The 20347-nt window shown below is 49.9% G+C and overlaps 1 protein-coding gene across 1 annotated transcript; it reads right to left on the bottom strand.

Annotated features, from left to right (window-relative positions):
- Positions 1-3448: 3448 nt before the first annotated feature.
- RCC1L (RCC1 like) lies at positions 3449-19562 on the bottom strand. Its single transcript, XM_086475284.1, has 11 exons — positions 19266-19562; positions 18312-18441; positions 15772-15900; positions 14827-14893; positions 13641-13692; positions 11626-11710; positions 10461-10642; positions 8954-9038; positions 7718-7891; positions 6331-6416; positions 3449-4754 (listed from the first exon to the last, which is right to left on the bottom strand). Exons 1-11 carry the CDS (start codon positions 19560-19562, stop codon positions 4677-4679), a joined length of 1365 nt encoding a protein of 454 aa, XP_086331410.1. The 3' UTR covers positions 3449-4676.
- Between the last annotated feature and the right edge of the window lie 785 nt (positions 19563-20347).

Here is a 20347-nt window from a genome sequence, read left to right as displayed (position 1 = left end):
CCAGCCACCCTTTCCTCCTCCATAGCACGAGCTGCTGGTCCCAGGCTTCCCACGGGCACCGAGCTGTGCTCGTGGCGACGCCAGGTGACTACCGGCTCTGGCGGGTCCTGGCCAACAGCTGAGCTTGGACACCAAAACCATGGCCTGGCCTTAGGGGTGGTGCAGTGGGGGCTGTTCTGCTGGCGGGCACTCGGTGGGGGTCCAGTGTCAAAGACTTTATTTTAACAAATGAACAAAACAAAAAAAAAAACCAAAAAAAACCCCACCTCAAACAAACAAAACAATACAAATTTGTTGTAATGAGAGTGGAAACCACAAAACAGTGAAGGGATTGTACATATTAAAAGTTATGTTAATATATTTAAGACTAGAATGTAAAAAAAAACAAAACAAACCACAAAGCAAACCCCAGGAGAGACGTGTTGGACGTGGGTGACCTGTGCTGACACACGGGCACGGACGCCAGCGTGGCAGCTCCTGGCAAAGGTGCAGCTGCCGGGGGACAGGCCCCACAGACACGCCGTCGCCGATGGCGGGCTGGCTGCGGCAGGGCAGTGCCACGGAGGCGGCCGCAGGGCTGGTGCCATAAACACCCCAGCTGAAGGACAGGCTCCTGCCTCTGCTCCTGGCCAGAGCCGCGGGGCTTTAGCGTTTACTGCGCGTTGCAGGCTGAAGGCTCGCAGGGAGCAGAGGATTTCCCGACGCGCGCTGGGACTGCAGGGCTGCGGGGCAGGACGGCAGCTCAGCCCAGCTGGCGCTGAAGCCAGCACCCCCCTACCCCTGCCCTTTGCTGCAGAGCTGGCGCTGCGACCACCACCCTTCTCCCTCCGGCACTTCACCCTTCCCAGCACGATGCCAGCCATCAGAAAACACGGCATCGCGGACGTTCTGCTCTCTTACTACTCAAGGAACCCTCTGCCACTCAGACCTCTTGCCCCAGCGCCCAGCGGAAAGGGCAGCCCAGCACAGCCGTCCCTGCACTTCCAACATCCTGCTGGTGCAAGAGCAGAGCGTGCCGAGCAACCTGGGACCGGCAGCTCCAGCCCAGGTGACCATGAGCTCAGGGGGTCCCGCCAGCACTTCAGCTGCGACACAAGACTTGCTGGAGGCAGGAGAGCAACGAACCCACCCACGGTTCGGATCGCTGCTTCGCACAGACCTGCTGCACGGAGAGCGCACAGGCCGTCCCTGCTCGCGGCCAGGAGGGTGATGTGGTTGGTTTGGGGTACGTAGGAAGAGAAAGTACAGCCTGCTTGTTGCCTGAGGGGAGTACAACCAGCTGACAGGCAGGGAACACAGAGCTGGGTTCTGATGTCAAAGGAGGCAGCGGTGGTTGTGAGTGAGGGTTACACAAGGCACTTTTCGTTAGCGAGGGTCTGCTGGGCTCCTGCAGCCTGGCCACAGCTCTGCCCTGGCAGGGACGGAGGGGACACAACCACGCAGCCGCAGATGTTTGCCTCATTGGGGTTACAGTTAGGCGTGTTAAAAAAAAAAGAGAGAGAGAATGTATTTTACATCCAGCTATGCTGCCTCTTCGGGCTTCTGCTGACCCATCCTACCCACCCAGCCACCCCACGAGCAGGACAACCTGTGCTGCCCGCCCAGGCAGGTCTCTGCCCAGCCAAGGACACGCGGTGCAGTGCCCCACTACGTCTGTCACCACCCTGGCGGCTCTGCCTGTCCCTGTGCGTGCTGAGCCCTCTGTACAGAACCGCTGAGCAAACGCAAACACGCTGCGAGGCGGTGCTGGGCCTGCAGGTCTCGGGCTGTATCTGCCTTTGCAAGTCGCGCACGTCGCTGTGAGTAACGGAATGACGCTGCCGCGGCCTCGCTAACGGCTCTGGACCCACGCCAGCCTGAGCTGGTGGATCAGGTCCTGTCAGCAATGCCCGCTTGCACCGAGTGGCAAGGTTTTGGTAGCAGGGGCCTGCAGGGTGGCTTCTGGGAGCAGACACGAGGAGCTGCTGCCCTGTCAGGCAGAGACAGTTCCACCCAGCTCCAGGACAGACCTGCCCCTGGCCAAGGCCAAGCCCATCAGCGACAGCGACTCTGTGAGAACACATTTAAGGGGTAAAAACTGCTGCACAACAGCAGCTGGGAGAGAGGAGCGAGAGTATGTGAGAAACAACCAGGCAGACACCAAGGTCAGTGAACAAGGAGAGGGAGGAGGCAGAAAAGTCAGGAGTGAGGTTGAGCCTGGGAAGAAGGGAAGGGTGGGGGAGAGGCGTTTTTAGATTTGTTCTTATTCCACATTATCCTGCTCCCTTTCGTCGGCAATAAATTAATTTCCCCAAGTCGATTCTGTTTTGCCCGTGACGGTAACCAGCAAGCGACCTCCCTGACCTATCTCAACACACAAGCTTTCCATCGTATTTTCTCCCCCTGTCCTGTTGAGGGAGGGAGAGTGACAGAGCAGCTTGGTGGGCACCTGGCCCAGGTCACCCCCTACCCCCACTTTAACCAAAACAGGGGTCAGTGCTGGTGCTGCAGCCCGTGGGCTCTCTGCTGCTAACCTCATCCCCACCAAGCAGCACGTTGGAGAATGCCCCCAGCCGCTGTAATGAAAGTGCCAACACTCCCACTGCACTGAGGCACACAACACTTCTATTTAGGGCTTAAAGACCTTGCTGGCATCTAATTAACACACAGATTTTGCAATTTATTGCACAGCAAGACTGCAACACAACCAGGTACGACACGGCCTTAATTCCCATCCCAGCTCTCCAACAGCCCCAGCCCCGAGCGCCTCAGGCAGGAGGGGTGAACCAGAGCAGCTGCAAGCCCGCAGCGCCCCCCAGCACTAACCCCCCACCCCCTGCAGCCCTCCTGCAACAGCAACACCCGCACAGGGAATCGGTTGTAGCAGCTTTTTACCGGCGGGGTTTGTATTTCCAATGCTTTAATAAGCCTCCTCCTGTTAAAAGGGCACAGCTACCCCCATGAGGCCAACAAGACACGTTCGGGCAGCTCGAGTCGCCCCCGTGGCATGTCCAGTGAGGTACAAATGAAAGCTGCTTTACTGGGAATTCACGGCGCTGAAGGGCTGCTGTGATTTAACAGCAGCTTTCTGCTTGCTCTGCCTCCACGCACCACAGCGATACCAGTTACACAGTAACTGGAGTAACAACCAGTATGTGCCTATTTCTGCTGGTTTCACCTTGCCTGTGTTCTGTACAAAGTCCTTCAAGATTCATTTCAGCAAGGCAGACTTCAACCCCTGAGTTTTGGTAATTACACAACAGATTTGATACAGAATTCCAGCTAACGGAGCCAAACTGGGAGTGGGTCTGTGGATACAGTGCCTGCCTCCAACAGCAGTGGTCCTGCAGGGGTGTCCCAGCTGACAGAAGACGGTTCCTGTGAACCCCAATGCTTACATTTAAATGTTGAGTGCAAGACAGAGCAGCATGTCTGAAGTCAAGCTCAAGAATATTCCCATTACTACTGATAAAGACTTTATAATCACTTTATTAAAAACGTACTAGCTTGGATTTTGCCAAAATAATTTACACAGTAGAAGCATCCCACACAGAGAGAAACGATACAACCCCTGTTTCAAGGAGATGGTTTCCCACACTTCAGGGTGAGATTGGGTAAGCACCTGCTACAGTACCTGCAGCTGGTGCATCCCACCTCCGTCAGCTCCCTGCGTCCTCCACAACTCCTCTGCCAAGAGACAAGGCCCTGCTGCTTGTCCATTAAGACTCCTTCCCCCGCTAGGCACTACCCAAAAGCCTGGCTAATGTAAAAGGGCTCTTCGCAACGATAGCCACCACGCCCCCAAAGGCAGAAAGGGCACAGGGACTTCCCAAAAAAACCCCGAAGGCAGGAGCTTGTATCAGCACACAGGGCCGAAGTACTTGATGAGCAGCGAGCGCTGGTCACGTCCACGGCTGCAGCACCGACCCCGCAGGGACCGCTGGCTCCAACCCTCCTCTGCAAGCAGGTCCAGCCTGGGGGTGTCTTTCCGTGCTGCCCTGTTTAACGGTGCTTCCCCCCACCAGCAAGTTCCCACTCATCCAGTTTAACCAGCACGTTCCAGCCTTTAGAGCCCATACGCAAAGCCTGGGGTCAGAGCACGCCGCTGTCTCCAGGCCAGGCCGGCATCCAGCTTCTGCACGCAACAGCGGCCCAGGCAGAGCGCAACTGGTGGCGGACAGGGAGGACAGGACAGCTGCGCTGGACTCTGACAGCCAGCATGATTTTTCTTCCATGTAAAAAAGTAGTTATAAAAAAACCCTTTCCCCTGAGAAATAGTTTGGCTCAGCCCAACACTGACAGGCCAGCGCTGGTGACAGGGAAAGTGTCCATAAATGAACGTCCTGTGCTACAGATTTCATCTTGTGCCAGCCGTCCCCGCGGGAGATGCTCTTCATCCTCAGACATGGCAGGACTCACCAGCTGTGGGCCGGGCCTCAGACTCTTTGGGAGCTCACCAGGAACCAGCCAGAGCACTCCCTGCATTTCCACTCTCCTCAGGAAACGTTCCTTCCTTCCCACAGCCAGGCTGGAGCGTTCCAACGACGCAGAGATGACAACACACCCTGGCGCTGCCACGGCTGTCTCTGCTCACAGTCACTTCTTGCATGGCTTCACAGGATGGGTCTTCCTTTCCAAGAAGCTTGTCACCAAGTGCCCCCATCTTCTTAGCACAGTGCTGAGGCCCAGCAACAGGACTAGGTAAAAGACTTAACCATGCTTACCATATGATCAACTCCGCACGCAACATCCACCACCTCACCGGGCACAGTCACCTGGATCAGACACACAAGAGGGGATTATCGCTCAAGCTGGTACTTTGCACCTGATACTTTCTATTTCTCATCCTCCTTCTGCTCGACATGCCTGTTGGTTTTACAGGGACTTGTACCAATCAAAGTGCCACCTTGAAAACCCAGAGAAACCAAGATTCAGCAGCAGACATGCCTGTGCAGCGAGCTGCGAAATACTCCCCTTCTGCCTTCACAGGAGCACGTAGCCCTTTGGAAGGACACAAAGGGACAGCTCACCAGCAGACAGCGAGGAGGCCGTAGCCTCAGCCCATCTGTTCAGCAGCAGAAACAGCATGACCAAACAGAGCATAATCCAGACAGCAGGAAGAGGATCTGCCCAGGAACCACAAGGATTTGCCTCTTCTCTCATCCGCAAGGACTGGAACGAGGCAAAAGCTCAACTCAGCCTAAGGCAGTTTTTGCCTTGATGCTAAGCAGACCCAGCTCACTCGCTGGTGTAGTTACAGCTCTCTCACTTCAAGCTGACTTTAGCCTCTGCTTTCCTTGAGTTTAAACACACAAGTTTTGCCTTGGAGCTAAGGGAGAGAAGAGATGGCAAGTTCTAGGGCAGGAGGTCACAGGCAAGTCTCCTGGAAACTGCCGTTGGTTTGGTACATTGCCATAGCAGTGTCAGACAGGAGCTGGCTGTTTGAGGGAGCATCAGCCTCGATGTCCACACTTGGGGAAACCTGGACATACCACGCTTGGTGAATTCAGAAACTCCAGTCAGCCACAGCAGTGTGATTTTAGGCAAATGCTCTAGAGGTGGTCTTTTTTAATCCATTTTTAAAAGAGAAGAAAGCATGCTAAGGAAACGCATCCCCTGCAAGTTCAGACACATGGGAAGGGACTCCAGGGTGGTCCAACTGCCTCCCTCCTCTCCCACTTGGCCTTCATGGAGACTGGGAACATCTGTTAGGCTGAGTGCTGAACTCGCAGAGCCATCTGAGAAGAGGGAGTGGAACTGGAAGCATTGCGAAACAGCTCTGGAAACAGCCCAGTGGCTAAGGATCTCCTACTGTAACTACACAGCCAGCCCAGCAACCCATCACCCCAGCTGCCTGACTGGAAGAGGAGCAGGGGAAGGAAGCCCACTGCTGTGCGGACCTGCTGCCACTACAGCCTGACCACCACGGCCAAACGTTCACCCGATCTAGATGTGTAATGCAAGATGACCAATACTGGTGGTTTGCTTTGCAGCACGTACCAAAGTGAAGCGCAGGTTAGAAGGGGAGGGAAGAGGCAGTAAGGGGTAGCAGGTAGAAGACTGAACAGGAGTGAAATAAGAACTATTCAGATGTGATGGCACAGCACCAGATGTGCCTTTGGCATCTGAAATTGATCCTGAAATACCAGACTAAATATTTACTGAATACCTCCACCCCTAAGCAGGCTGCACAAGGACCTCTGGAAAACAAAGCAGTTCTACAGCCACCTTAGGCTTCCACTTCTTTCAAAATTACTCAACAAAACTACACCACAAATGATGTTTCCTGCCCTCAGGATAACAAAGACTAGCTAAGGAATATACTCTTGGCCTTAATACTACCATCCTTACCCTCCACGGGAAATACTGGTCTTCCAGTCTTCCAGTTCCCAGGCACCCTCTTAGATTCTTGCCCCACACAAACAGTTCTCCTCTGTCTATACAAGGAAAAAAAAGAATTAAAAAAGGGCAGAATCATTAAAAAAGAAGAATTCTATTTGTGGTGCTGGCAAGTATGGCTACAGTGCTTCTGGGAGTATAAAGGGTTATACATGCAGGATGAAACCACTTGAGTTTAGTTCCGAGTACAACAAATGAACTTGTGCTTAGGGAAAAGGATGCCTAATGAGCAGTACAAGCAGCAAATTCTGGGCACAAGGCTTCGCTTGCCCCTCTTACAGCTCTTGCTTTGGAATTCTATTCAAAGAAAGAGGGCAGCAGAAGAGATTCCAGAGAATCATCTGTGGTGAAGTGAATCATTTGTGCTGGAAGTTAGACAGCTAACCCGCATCAGCTATCAGCGCAGCAAATGGGGTAAGCAAGGCAGTGAAATCTGTCCCAAGCCATCACCTGGGGACTGGTTATTCAGCTGCCTGACAGAAGTGACCTTCTAATGACAACTGGGGAAAAGAAAATACTTGTGTTGAACAGAATCGGAGCGTTTTAAGCTCCTCAGCAAAACATGCAGATCTCAGAAGTGCTCAGATCAGCCCCACAGCAGAGACAACCAAACCACAATTTAATCGGAACGCAGCTTCTAACTCTTCCTCAATACGAGGGGAGACCAGCTACAAGCACCCTGTCACTGGACGGACAGCATCACGCCTACCCCCTCCCCAAGAAGGGCCACACAAGTCGGCACCTGGCACTTTTCATTAGTAAACTATTACTTTCACTACCAAGCGCACGGGGTTCCTGTGCTGCTGCCCTCTGCTGCCCATTCTTAAACGACTTTCAAATTCAAAACTTCCTCTGAAGGCCGATCCCAAGTCCAGGGTGTACATACCAGAGTATCACACCCTTGGCACGTTAGATGTGTGGGTCTTCCCACCTCAGCTTGCTAACTCAGTGGGTCAGAAGAGCCAAGACCCTGACATCTAGCTCTGATTTAGACTTGGGTTTAGTTTCTTCATTTATCACATAAATTCCTACTGCTTCTGAAGTGCAACTGACTGACTTATTCTGTACAAGAAAATGAAAAAAACCTTCCCAGGTTTCCTCTTTGAGAGGATTTTTTTTGTTTGCTTTAGAAGGATAACATTTCCTTAATTAAAGCATAACTGAGTGCAGTACCTATATTGGAAAGAAACCATGCTGACACCTGCAAACTATGCTGCCTGCCCCTCCTGCTGCATTCCAGCATGCTTTAAGTCTAAAGAAAGACAAGTGCCCTTTTTGTTTTTAACTGCCAGTAATACGGCAGCGTGAATTCTCCATGACAGGGGGGCTAGAAACTTACTTGTAAGTGCCGCAAATTGGCTGAGTCCACAGCGAACGTGAGCAACACGGATGTCCGGATTCAAGTCTGACCAGCCAAAAAGGCTGGGTGGGATCATCTCTGGCACTGCTGTCTCTATTAGGTTTGGTCCTTTCCCAAGAATTCCATATCCCCAGACAAAAACATTTCCTTCTTCTGTATCACAGTAAGAACACATTCTGTAAGTAAGTCTGTGCTTGTGAAATTCATGCCATAACCAGGAGTTAATCAGATCCAAAGGGACATTTTCCTTTCTCCCAGAGCAGTCTAGCACCTTTTGATTATTTAAAACTTGCAAACAACGCATTCCTATCCAAACATCTTAAGTTTTCCCTAAGCTGTGCGAGCAGATCAAGCTTCACAGGCAAAACTTTCATGGGGAAATAATGCCAACGCAGTGTGAGCTGGATAAAATACTGGAGCTGACTGACTGATGGGACAAAGGTTGAGCGTTTTTATTATTATTGCTTTTTCCTTTGAGGCATGGCCAAACCAGCAGCAGGCCAGTCGCTCCACCTGGCATTCTGCCTTAAACTGGGTGCCTCAGAAAGGCAGCGGTTGGACAGCGTAAGACAGAGTAAGTTGGTAAGCCTGCTGGCTCTGCTCCCTTCGCGCTGGAAGCTCAAATGTCTTGTCATCACAGCTGCACCCTATATACGAACATCTTCCTTGAGATGATCCTTCATAACAGTACCGTCCTCTCCCTCATTCCTTCACTCAGCACTTCCAAGCTGTGCTCCCCCGGCCCCTGACAACCCAAAGCAGCATTCACCATGACGTCTGCTGCAGAGCTTCACCGTTCTCAGAACTCTCTACTTCGCAGCCTGGTTTATCAAGGTTTGTTTACACATCAGATTTACATTGAGTCTGAAGGGCTCTTCTTCCTCTCAAGTGTTGCCTTACTTCCTCCCTACATACATCTTCCTTATAGGCCACACACGGCCCGTGTGATCAGCAAACAAGACCAGAACTGCAAGCAGCTACCATGCTCCCATTCCAGTTTGCATAAGCCCTCACAACAGCACGTACTGGATGCTCGGCTAGTGAAAACAACTCCCCTAGCCCATCCTTAAGCCTGTGGGTTTCTCAGTCTCCCATCTTTCCTCATAATAGACAGTACTTTCCTGTTTCCAGTAAATAAGATCTTGCCCCATGATGTTACAACCCACCTACTGCACGGCCTTGCACTGAAGAGGATGACTGTAAAAGCGAACTCACCCGTTAGCACAATATTGCCAGTCCCTCCACACGCAGCCTCCTTTATCTTCCCAATCTTGAATGGCAAATGCCTGGGAACATTCACCTGTATGGGGTTGCAAGAGCGTTGTTTCAGACAAGGTAAACTGCAAACTAGACACACACCTTTCACTAGTTCTCTAGTTCTGGTCAGAGCTTACAGACACTGAATTCCTGATGCTGACAACTTTACTGCTTGGATAACAGAACGAATGCAAAAAGCCAAGAAATTCATTAAGGCTGAGAGTGTGGACAAAGTTACCCACAGGAAAGCCTACACGCATGGCAACAAAGCTGGAAACACTTAACATCTGCTTATATTCCTGGCTCTGCAAGTCAGACACAACGGGAAAGCCAGCACGCGAGCACGTTCACAATGGATAAGATCTCCACAGTTTGGTCTGCGGTGGCATTTTTGAACATACCAGGGAAAAACCACTCAAAGAAAATCACTCCTATTCGGTACAGTTCAACAACAGAAACCTACAGAGCTTGACACACGTAAACAACGACCTCGGATTTCACAGATAATATCCAGCTCTGCTACTCCCCAATTTGGACTTCATCTATATTGTACCTAAAACTCCCACTTTAGTAAGCATTCATTCATCCATTTCATCTGACCTCCATTGAGCACCCAGCCAGGAAACTCCTACACTATTTAACCTGGTCACTGTCTTCACGCCTTACGGGTCTCGGTGATTAGCCCTGCATCAGGAGAGCCATGGGGAACAAAGGTACATATTTTACTAACACCACACTAATGCAATTGTTTGCTCTTAGCCTTCTGTCAAGAATAGCCAGAGTATTAATTAACTCCCTGACTCCATTTCCTACACTAACAGTAACAGGATCCCACCTGCCCAATTACCTCAGTATTACAACACTTCGTGTCCAGTCATGGACTGTATTTTTGTCCCGCACAAGTTTGCTCCAAAAAGCTTTTATCTGTGAGACACTGGGACTTTTTTAGGATTCAGCTAGAAACCTGCTCGGGTTGTTCACAAAAAATTCACCAACATACGGGTTGATTGGAAGGGACTTACAAGGGTCATCTGGACTAGCACCATGCTCAACGCAGGACCAGATGAAAGTTCTAGATTAACCAGCCAAAAGATTAATTCCTGTCCCGAACCCAGCACAAGCCCTTGAGCTAGATCTCAGTTTGGTGCAAAGTCTCAATTTGGTGCAAAGTCCATGGGATGGGGAAAGGAGAACATGGGGTGTGCTCTTCCTTTATAACAGACTAACAAACTGGGCTGAGGGGACAATAGCCTTTGCCTATCAACAGCTGGGAAACAAGCTACACAAACATTCCAGACAGACTGGTTTTGTAAGCATAGGTAAAACCAGCCTGCTAGTGGTGTTAGTTTATATTGATTTACACTGCTGTCAGAAGAACCCAAAGCAGGGAGAAGTGTGTAATTTTTAACTCTGTGTGCAGCAGCTGAACTGAAACACGTAAAAACACACCCCAAGGCCAACTGACCTGTGTGGTTTCTGTGACAGATGCCAACTGCCAGTATTCTGAGTTTCCCCAACCAAAGACGTCTCCTTCATCCGAAACAGCCAGACAACAGTCCCCGTAAGAAGAGACCTGGATAATGTTTACTCCGGCAATGTCACCACGTAGCTTAGTCGGAACGCTGGTGATGTTGTAGTGTCCAAGACCTGAAAGGAAAAAAAAGTAGGGAGATAAAGAAGAATTTTTTTTCCAGACATACTTGTAACTCCTACACAGGACCATTTTGCCATGTTATAGCCCAATCGCCCTTCCCCCAGAAGAAATCTTTCCGTCCGTATCTCTTAACTACCAGCTTCAATGGACAAGCAGCCACAAACACCAGTTCTACCAGCCAAAGCTGCCTCTCTGGAGTGCAAAACAAAAAAGCAACCTCATCTCTCTTTCCTGCATGGATCAAAGCGTTTAAGAGCGCAGTAACCAAGTCTGGCAGGTATCCCGACAGGAGTGAAGCTGCGTCCTGTCTCCTGCAAGGAAAGCCATGAGTGACAGCACACTGCGATCGGTTTGGACCACAGCAGGTGAAGTGGCAGAAGAGGCTGGGAAGCAAACACTTTACATGAAAAAGAGCTGCCTGGAAAAGAGGCCAGAATGTAGATGACAGAAACCAGATGGGCTCCAGTATGTCCACACAAGAGAACTGTGGGAAGAACCCAGCTTCAGGAGCAGCAGGAGGACTAAACAGTAGGAAGAACTGTGAGGAAGTTCTTTGACAGCAGAAGCCAAGGGCCTGCCCAAAGATCCCACACTAAGACAACGGTAGCTGCCAAAGGTCTCTGTTCAAAAGGAGCAAGAAGCAAAACAGACCCCAAAACGAGAATCGGGAAGGCAAAGCCTGCACAGAACCAGGGAGGCTCTTCCCGTGCCACCTCCACATCCCTCAGGAGCTTTAAGCAGCGGACACATTCTCCTCAGATTGCCAGCACGGCATGCTAAAGCTCCTCTAAAATTGAACTGGTTTGTCCCCATTTGGTTACACAAGAGTATTGAGAACATCTGCACACAGCTGGAAACACACCAGCCCCTTTCTGCCCACACGTGCCCGACAGACAAACAGCATAAGCTCCGAATGACAACAGCTTGCTGCTACGTCCATCCACGCACTGGAACGCAAGCTGAGCTGAGCTCCTACCTGTCTGTCCATCAGCTCCCCAGCCGCACGCATAGACTGCCCCTTTCTTGGTTCTGAACAGACTGTGGTCCTGCCCACACACAACCTGCACACAAACACAGTCAGAGCTGGTCAGGAGAGGTCACGTGTTCAGAATCAATTTAACGAAGCATTACTGGCAGACAAATTGAGCAATCAACCTCCACAATGCCCATCAGCTCACATTTTGACTTTTCTCTCCCGATCAAACAGCTCTACAGACAGGGAAGGCTAAGAACAGCACGACTCAGCAGAAAAGAGCAGAATTTTCTTCGTGGAAAGTGATGCTGCAGTTGATTTATCCTGAGATCCAAAACAAGGCCTAGTCACAGACAGCTTGATTCAGCAGTACAGCACAATAAAACAGCAAAGGGTAAACAAGAGATCTCCCTTCCCAGAGCGCTACCACATGGCTCTCAATGCCAGTTACAAACTGCTATTGACTCCTGGCCATGCAAGTGCTCTAGGAACTCATCTGTTCTCAAACTGACATTTATGTTGAACTAGCAATCATGTCTGCCAGAGGCTTGGCATGAATTAAAGCCAAGATCTTCAAAAGCAGACATCAAAAATTAGCCAAAGATTAAAGGGATTAATCCACAAGAGAGCGACTACCAAGAATATTAGGCACGTAACTGCTCTCATCGAAGTACAAACAGGTACCAATTATTCAACCCCCTTAAAACAAAACCAATGAAAAATCCAAAGGTTTACAAGCCTAATTCAAAACATCATTAGGATGTACCACAGCACACTCTCGTCATGCGGACCTAAATGAATGACCCTTGCTTTCTAGGATGCTGCATGGAACAGGAGCAGTGTTTGCCCACAGAGTACTGCTACAGTGGCACAGACATACCAGTGAACTGCTCCTGTGCCTGGAAATACTGCAGCCATCAGAAGAAACCAGGACAGGAGGAGACGTGGCCGCAGAACAGCCTCGCTGCCGTGCAGGCCTTACCCAGAAGTCAGCAAGCAAACGCCGTGCTGGCATTCCCCTCGCATTCGTCAGTAAGCTCAGACCCTGCACTGCCAGTCACAAGTGCTCTGCAGAGGCACCGAGCAAAACGCCTCCTTGTGCTTTTTGTAATCAACCATAGAGCAGATCACCTCGTCATTTCAGACTGATCTGCATACTGATTTTTCTGTTTTTTCTCACTACAGAATCACAGACTGGCCAAATTTAAAAGGAACCTCTGAAAGCCATCTGGTCCAACGCCCTGCTCAAGCAGGGCCACCTACAGCCAGTTGTCCAGGACCACGTCCAGAGGCCTTTTGAGTATCTCAAAGGAAGGAGACTCCACAACATCTCTAGGCAGCCTGTATCAGTGCTCAGTCACAGCAAAAAAGTGTTTCCTGATGTTCACCGGGAACCTTCTGTGTCTCTGTGCCCACTGCCTCTTGTCCCAAGAGAGCCTGGCTCTGTCCTCTGTGCACCCTCCCTTCACACACTGATACACACTGCCAAGACACAACCCCAGCCTTCACTTTTCCAGGCTCAACAGTCCCAGCTCTCTCAGCATTTCCTCACAGGAGGGATGCTCCAGTCCCTTCATCACCTTAACAGCCCTTCATTGGACTCTTTCCAGTATGTCCGCATCTCTCTTGTACTGGGGAGCCCAGAAATGGACACAGTACCCCGAGTGCAGCCTCACTACGGTGTGCTGTGTAGAAGGGAGGGGACCACCTCCCTTCACCTGCTGGCAACACCCCTCCTAATGCAGCCCACGGTACCCCCCGCTGGATGGCAGCACCCCCTCTGGTGTATCCACTCCTCCTCGTTTTATCTGCAAACTCACCGAGCGTACACTCCGCCCCATCATCCAGATCATTTGTGAAAATGTTAAACAGGATCAGACCCAGCACTGACCCCTGGGATACAGCACTGGTTACTGGCACTCAACTAGTCTTCGTGACAATGACTACCACCCTCTGAGCTCGGCTCTTCAGCCAGTTTTCAGTCCACCTTCAGAATTCAGTTCAGATGATCCCCTTACCTGGACGACTCTGCTGTCAAACTCCTTCAGCTGATGAATTAGATGGCTTTCACTGGACACCACCAAACCGCCACCGAGAAGAGAAAAGGTGACACAGAGGATTTCAGAGGACTGCAACTGAAAAATGTGAAGGCAGACGTGCCTGTACTGAAAGCCACTTTGCCGTTACAAAAAGAGAGATTCTTTCACATGTTCTCTTATATATTCAAAGAGCATAGTTCCACTGTAAAATTACTGCATAAAGAAGGAAAGTAATTTTGCATTCTCTTATTTAAGAATTCAACAACTGCCACTTTTTAAATATAACCTCTCATGGGAATTGGGGGTGGGAGCATTCCTCAAACATGTTCCCTAGTCTAGAATGCGCACAGACACTAGGTAATACTGCAGCACCTACACAAACACTACACTTAACGAGAGATTAACCAGGCGTCCCAGAGCACAAACAGCGTTGTGTTAACACCCATGCCGTTCTTTCACAAAAAGAGGAATTCTGAACAATCCAATGACTAACTTCCAGTATCAAGATGAAAAAAAGCTAACTAAATAACAGCTATTTTCTTAAACTCTACAGGCCAAGTCTTGTGGATCACAGAGTGTGCAACAAGCAAAACCTCTTCTAGGCCCTGCCAGGGAATCAGTAACTTGCGGCATGTTCCCACTATCCACTCACATCACTACTGTCTTACAGATCATTTTGAGAATATGCTTTGGTGTGGCTCACAAAAAGCCTATAAAAGAAAAGCACTACAGATTCAAAGGCAGTTACAGCAAAGAGATTCAACAAAAGGACGTGTCTTTCATCATTAAATGGCATTTCTAACACCCTCAGAACTAGCACTTGCACTCTGAAAGGCTAAAGGGAGAATGACTGACTACTAACACCAATTACCTCAAGCAATTTATGAAGGTTGGGTTTTCTCATTCTGCCCTGTGACAACTGTCACATGCTGACATCTTTCTGTCTTCTGTGAACGTGGTCAGAACAGCGCCAGTGCCCAGCCTGGGTTCAAAGCCAGGCTGCTTACATGACGCCTGCAGCATGAAAGCCTGTTCTCAGACTCCTTAATCTTAAACGGCATCCTTATACTACCAGATCTGTCCTACCTCCAGGCTTTTCTACTGGGTTGTTTTCATGCAATTATGGTTTTAACATTAAGGAAGTTCAGGATCTTTGGACTCTCACCTGTAAGTTTCATCTTCAACAATCTTCCGGCCACACTGTCCGTAAGAATTGTTCCCCATTGTGAAAACTGAAAAACAATGACAAAATGCACTGGTTTTATTACTGCTCAATCCCCTGACAGCCTCTTTTCAGGTAGACAAAATACTTTCCTGCTGTTCTCAGTATGAAAGGTGGAACACCGTACTGTAAAAATGGACATAAGCTTTCTTCAAACCAAATCCGCTGAAATTTAAGTGACTGAATCCATTTTCACCCACAACGGCCCGGCGACAGCGTTGCAGGCACAGCAGTGCTGTCACAGCAGCGGTACCTGGAGCCCCCTGGCTGTTTTTCAGCTGTTGCCTCGTTCAGCCCGCGTTGCCAAGGAGACTCGGAAAGAGATCAGCACTCCCGCAGGAGCGTTACATCAACAGCCAAGCAGCTCACCCACGGATAAGCAGCACTGGATCGCTCAGCACAGCACTGAAGCCACAGCACCAGGAACTCCCAGAGACGTGGAGAGCCAATTCACCTCCAGGAACTTCTGTATAAAGGCCTATTCATTTATCACTCCTAAGTGTAGCACTCCGGGGCTTCAAGGGGAAAGTACCACAGGAGTATGGGCATAGCCATCCACAACCAAATTCCAAAACACGTCTGACTGAACCAGACAAACAGGCTACACTTGAGCGAGGCCCAAGGCCAGATGAACAAACCACACTGTGCAACGCTGGCAGTGAACACATTTACAGCTTGAGCCGAGCAGAGCTCAGCACGTGGTTACCAGCTCAGGGCTCCCCCTCCCGGGAGCAATCCCAAAAAAGGCCAGCAGCTCCCTGCATCACATTGACAACGCAGCCAGCCCGTCTGGGGTCTAGTTCTAAAGGACAGCAGACAATCTTTTTCAGGGCCTTTAATAAAAGCACAGTCAGGCGTCCCTTGTCACCAGCCCAAGCAATACTATACCTCCTTCACTGTCTGTCAGGATCAGGGAATGGGCTCTCCCACAGGACACCTGCAAGACTCGAGTCTGCTGCGGCTTCTCCAGGGGTAATGGAATTGGAGATGGTTCCAAGACATATTCATAGCCCTTAGCTTAAGGAAGGGAGAGAAAATTAAAAAGTCAGTAGCTTCCACAAAGCAAATTCGTCATCTACTTGTCGATCATGCTGTAAATACACACAGTCATTTCTATTTTGTTATAAAAGCAGATGTATTTTAGAAAGCCAAGAGACCAAAGTAAAAGAGGCTGACCGGGATCCATTGTGGGATGGGGAAGCAGTTAAAAGCCCTAGGGATGGTTGAAGCCAGTAATCACTGCCTAATCAAAAGCCCACCATACCTGGAGGCTGAATGCCATTAGGATTTCAGGTGGCCAGAATTGAGAAATCGAGGCTTCAGCCACGTTCAACTACCTTGGTGAATAAGGCTGGATTACCAGAGAGCTTAACACCAAGTACAAACTAAGCACCCCGTGCAACTGGGGACAGTGCAAACAAGGTAAAATAGCTGCAATCACAAAAAGACAGCTTGAAAGGTGAACAAAAATATCTTAGGGTATCACATTTAAAGAACAGTAGATTAAAGGCCCCTTCAGAAGAAAGGAATGCAAGAAACATTAGCTAGCCTGGCTCCGGAGGGGATAAGAGATCTAACGTCGACGAAGAAAAATGACAAGCTGTACTAGAAAAAGAAGACTTAGTAACTTGAAGAATATGTAATCAGCACAGTCAACTGGGAAAAAAAAAAGCAACAAAAAACCAGCAAAACATAAATCAGTACTAGGGAAAAGGTTAAGGGGAGATAAAAAGCTTTGATATCAAGGAAAGCCACTGCACCAAGTGAAATCAAATCCCAGAGGACCCAAAGCAGTATTCTGCTCACACACTGCAGTGCTGTAACTAGTTCTCACTGCTGTCAATTAAAAAATCCCAGAATTGCAAATGGTGGGAGCCCGCCACGCGATACAGCAGGAACTGAAAGGCCGTGAAGTCTAGATCTGTCTAAAGAGACGTGGAAGTCACAGCGCAAAAAACCTTTTTCTCTCTCTCTGTTCCTTCCAGCAGAGCAACAGAAGCTACTGGGATCTGTGGTAATCATCGCTGAGATCTGAGGGATTTTGGAGAAGAGAGGCAACAGGATAACTAAAGAAGAGGAGGGTGAGAGTAAAGTATTAGCAGTTTAGCTTAGAAATAGCTGAAGCATGAAATACAACCATCTGAAAGTCAGAAGGTTGCAATTACACTGGAAAAGAAGCATCTACAGGGACACAGTGCTGGAACTAGCAGGTACCAAAGTCAGTCTGTAAAACTAAGTAACAAGCAGCACATCCCACAGGAAGCTTGTCTATGGGAAGGTAAATACGGAGCAGCAGCAATCCCCGACCTGCACCGCACCTCCGACAGATCCTACCAAATGCTGAAAACCCTCTTACTTAAAAGGGCTTGAACTGCAAAACTGTTTAATTAATTTCTGGATTCTCTGGCAATAACAACCTGCAGGTCTTATGAAAAACAAGACAACGACAAGACAGTCCTGAGACATCAGCGCGCACAGCAGTAAGAGCTGAGACCTTCAAAAGCAGCAGCGAGTGGAGGCTCCTGCAGGCCCGTCACCCACAGCTGCTGCTGAAGCACGGACGCCGGGAAGGCTGCACAGTGTGCCTGCAGCCATGCAGGACAGCAGCACCGCTGGAACTGCAGCATTCTGCACAGCTGCAACTGTCTTTTGCTTCTCCACAAAGTTCAATCTCTTGATCCTATCAGGTGTGCCATACCTTGAGGGATTATGCTCTCACACATTATAAAGAGAAAAACTGCTTTTAACGTGGTTTTCCCAGTTGTTTACGGAGGAAAGTTTTCAAACCATTAGAGACAGCCATTCTATAAGGGAAGTAAGTTTCCACATCTGTCTTAGGTGGAAGGTGGCAATGTTCCGCACAAAATCATCCCCTTATACCAGGCTTTCAAACACATTTAAGACAAAATGACTGAATAACATGTTTTTCCTTCAAAATGCAACTTGCCACTAAAGTAAAAAACTGCTACAGCTTCACAAAAGATTCCACTGACTGTATAAGAAGATCTGTTGAAAAAGAAACTAGTTTGTAAGTGCAAAGGCAACAGAAGCGAGCAAATCATCTTGCCAAAACCATTTTGTTAACTAGTCCATTACATTGTCTGCTACCAAACCACAGAGATTCAAAGCAAGACCTTAACCAACACGCACACACTTCTGCAGAATATCACTTAGATTTTAGTTAAATCCAGGAAAGAATGGAAGCGCAGTGCTTAGAACGGATGCATACCTTGACCAGTTACAAAGCACACGAAACCACTGCCAAGTTCCAAAAAAAGACCTCTTAAACCCCAAAACAACAAAAAGCTCAGCCCCACACTCCGCATCAAAGCCTCCTGGGCATTTCCCATGCCTCCTAACGCAGGTTCCCACATCACATGCATCCTGCAGTCCCACCCTGTAAGCCTTTAGAAAATTTCAAGTCTTACTTCGATCTCTTCTGCTTCTCTGGAATCCAAGCTGGGAATCCTTGTTCAGCCCCATGCCCCACACTTTGGTGATGTCTGTGGTTTTAGAGGACAGCAGTGTGAAGCCGTAACCACAGGCAGCAGAGGATATCTTTGAAGACAAACAAAAGCCACACCATTCAGTTACAAGCTACAGCTTAGAAAAACAAGTTCCAGCCCATGCTATTTGTTCATCAGCATCCATCCTTCATTAAGTGGTATCCAAATACGGCCCAAATTCATGGTATGTATGGTCTTTGCAAAAACGCTCAGAAACACTCTTCAGGGATAAGCACAATGGTGCACACTGAAGCCCAACATGACTGCCAGAGAGTTTTGCTTTCATGTGCATCCACCTTTATTTTTGCATTATTTTGTACCCATTCAAACACAACAGGAAGACCTATTTGCTGACCTGCAGCAGCAGCAGATTAAAAAAATCCAAACACAAAGAAATATTAAGGGAATGACACCCCCCTATTTTACTCCTTTTGCCAAAAGAAGCCCAGTGTAAAAGCTCTGACCTCCTTTGAATTGCACAGAGCATAATGACCAAAACACGCAGACAAAAGAGTAACATGACTTCCAACACAAGCTTCCAATTTCATCAAGATGAAAGAAGCCACAGAAGCCACTGAAAACGAGGCCCCATTTCTCTGATAAATGCTGTTCACACTCTTGCTTGCTTATGCCTCTGACAAAGGAATACAGACCGGCATTTTCCCAATCGCATGCCACTGCAGAAACCATCCCGATTAACGCCGCTGTATCAATTTAAAAAATTAATCACAGCAAAGCCTTTAAACCAGATCACTTAACGCTTTTCCAAGCCGAGAGAAGAAACCCGCCGGGATCAGCTGGCACGGACGGCCTTGCCGCGCGGGAGCCCGAGCCGCCCCGCCACCGGCACCAACCGAGCCGCCGCCACCGGCCCACCTTCTCCTCCGTCTCCAGCCGGTACGGCGTGGCTTGGATCCGCCGCGGCTTCTTCCAGCCCGCGTCCGGCTTCACGAAGCTGGGGACGCCCAGGGCGCCCGAGTAGCTGAAGCCCCACACGAAGACGCGGTCCTTGCGCTCGGCCGCCTTCCCCGCGTACTGGAACATCGGGGCGGCCTCCTCCGCCTCCCGAAGCTGGCGGACGCTCCGCGGGCCCGCCGGCTTCACCAGGCCCCTGCGCGGGCCCGGCGGCGGCCGCCGCGCTGCCCCCGGCGCTGCCCTCAGCGCCCCCCACATCGCCGCCGCCCGCCCGCCCGCCCGCGCCCCTCAGGCCGCTGCCGCCGCCATCTTGCCGACCTCTCACCTGCCTGCCGCCCCCTGCGCGCATGCGCCCGGCCGCGACGCCGCGGTCACGTGCGGCGCGAGGAGCGGGCGGCTCGGGCCCAAGAAGCTCTTGTCTTAAAGGGGCTATGCCGCCCATGCAGCGGGTGGGCCCCAGCGCATCGCAGAGCCAGACCCAGGTCTAAATCTACACCTAGACCCAGACCCAGACCCAGACCTAGATTTAGGTTGGACTTTAGGAAAAAGTTCTTTGATATGAGGGTGGTGGATCACTGGAACAGTTTTCCCAGAGAGGCAGGGAAAGCCCCATCCCTGGAGACATTCAAGGTCAGGCTTGATGGGGCTCTGAGCATCCTGACCTAGTTAGAGATGTCTCTGCTCACTGCAGGCGGGTTGGACTAGGTGACCTTTGGGGGTCCCTTCCAGCCCAATACATTCTATGATTCCATGATCTAGACCCAGACCTACACCCAGGTTCGAATCTAAACCTAGACCCAGAATCAGAGCTACACCCAGACCCAAATCCAAACCGGGACTCAGACCCAGACCCTACACCTAGACCTAAACCTACACCCAGACCCAAAGCCAAACCTGGACCCAAACCTAACCCCAGACCCGGAACAAGACCCAAACCCAGAATCAAACTTAGTCTCAGACCCAAATCCAGACCCCAATCTGGACCTAGAACCAGTACCGACCCAGACCCAAATCAAGACCAAAACCCAAACCCAGACCCAAAA

The sequence above is a fragment of the Leptosomus discolor genome, chromosome 18 (assembly GCF_034619465.1).
Source record: "Leptosomus discolor isolate bLepDis1 chromosome 18, bLepDis1.hap2, whole genome shotgun sequence".
Lineage (NCBI taxonomy): Eukaryota > Metazoa > Chordata > Aves > Leptosomiformes > Leptosomidae > Leptosomus > Leptosomus discolor.
The sequence above is the reverse complement of the archived record's forward strand: the minus strand, read 5'-3'. Positions and strand labels throughout refer to the sequence as shown.

Bases quoted from the DNA above. Each gene is read 5' to 3' on its own strand.
- RCC1L (XM_086475284.1), bottom strand. From the start codon at position 19,562: ATGTGGGGGGCGCTGAGGGCAGCGCCGGGGGCAGCGCGGCGGCCGCCG. The intron at 15,901-18,311 runs GTAAGACTTGAA...CCCTTCCTTAAG, and splicing joins GAGAAGCAGAAGAGATCGAA to CTAAGGGCTATGAATATGTC. The intron at 7,892-8,953 runs GTGAGTTCGCTT...ACTGTGATACAG, and splicing joins TGGCAATATTGTGCTAACGG to AAGAAGGAAATGTTTTTGTC.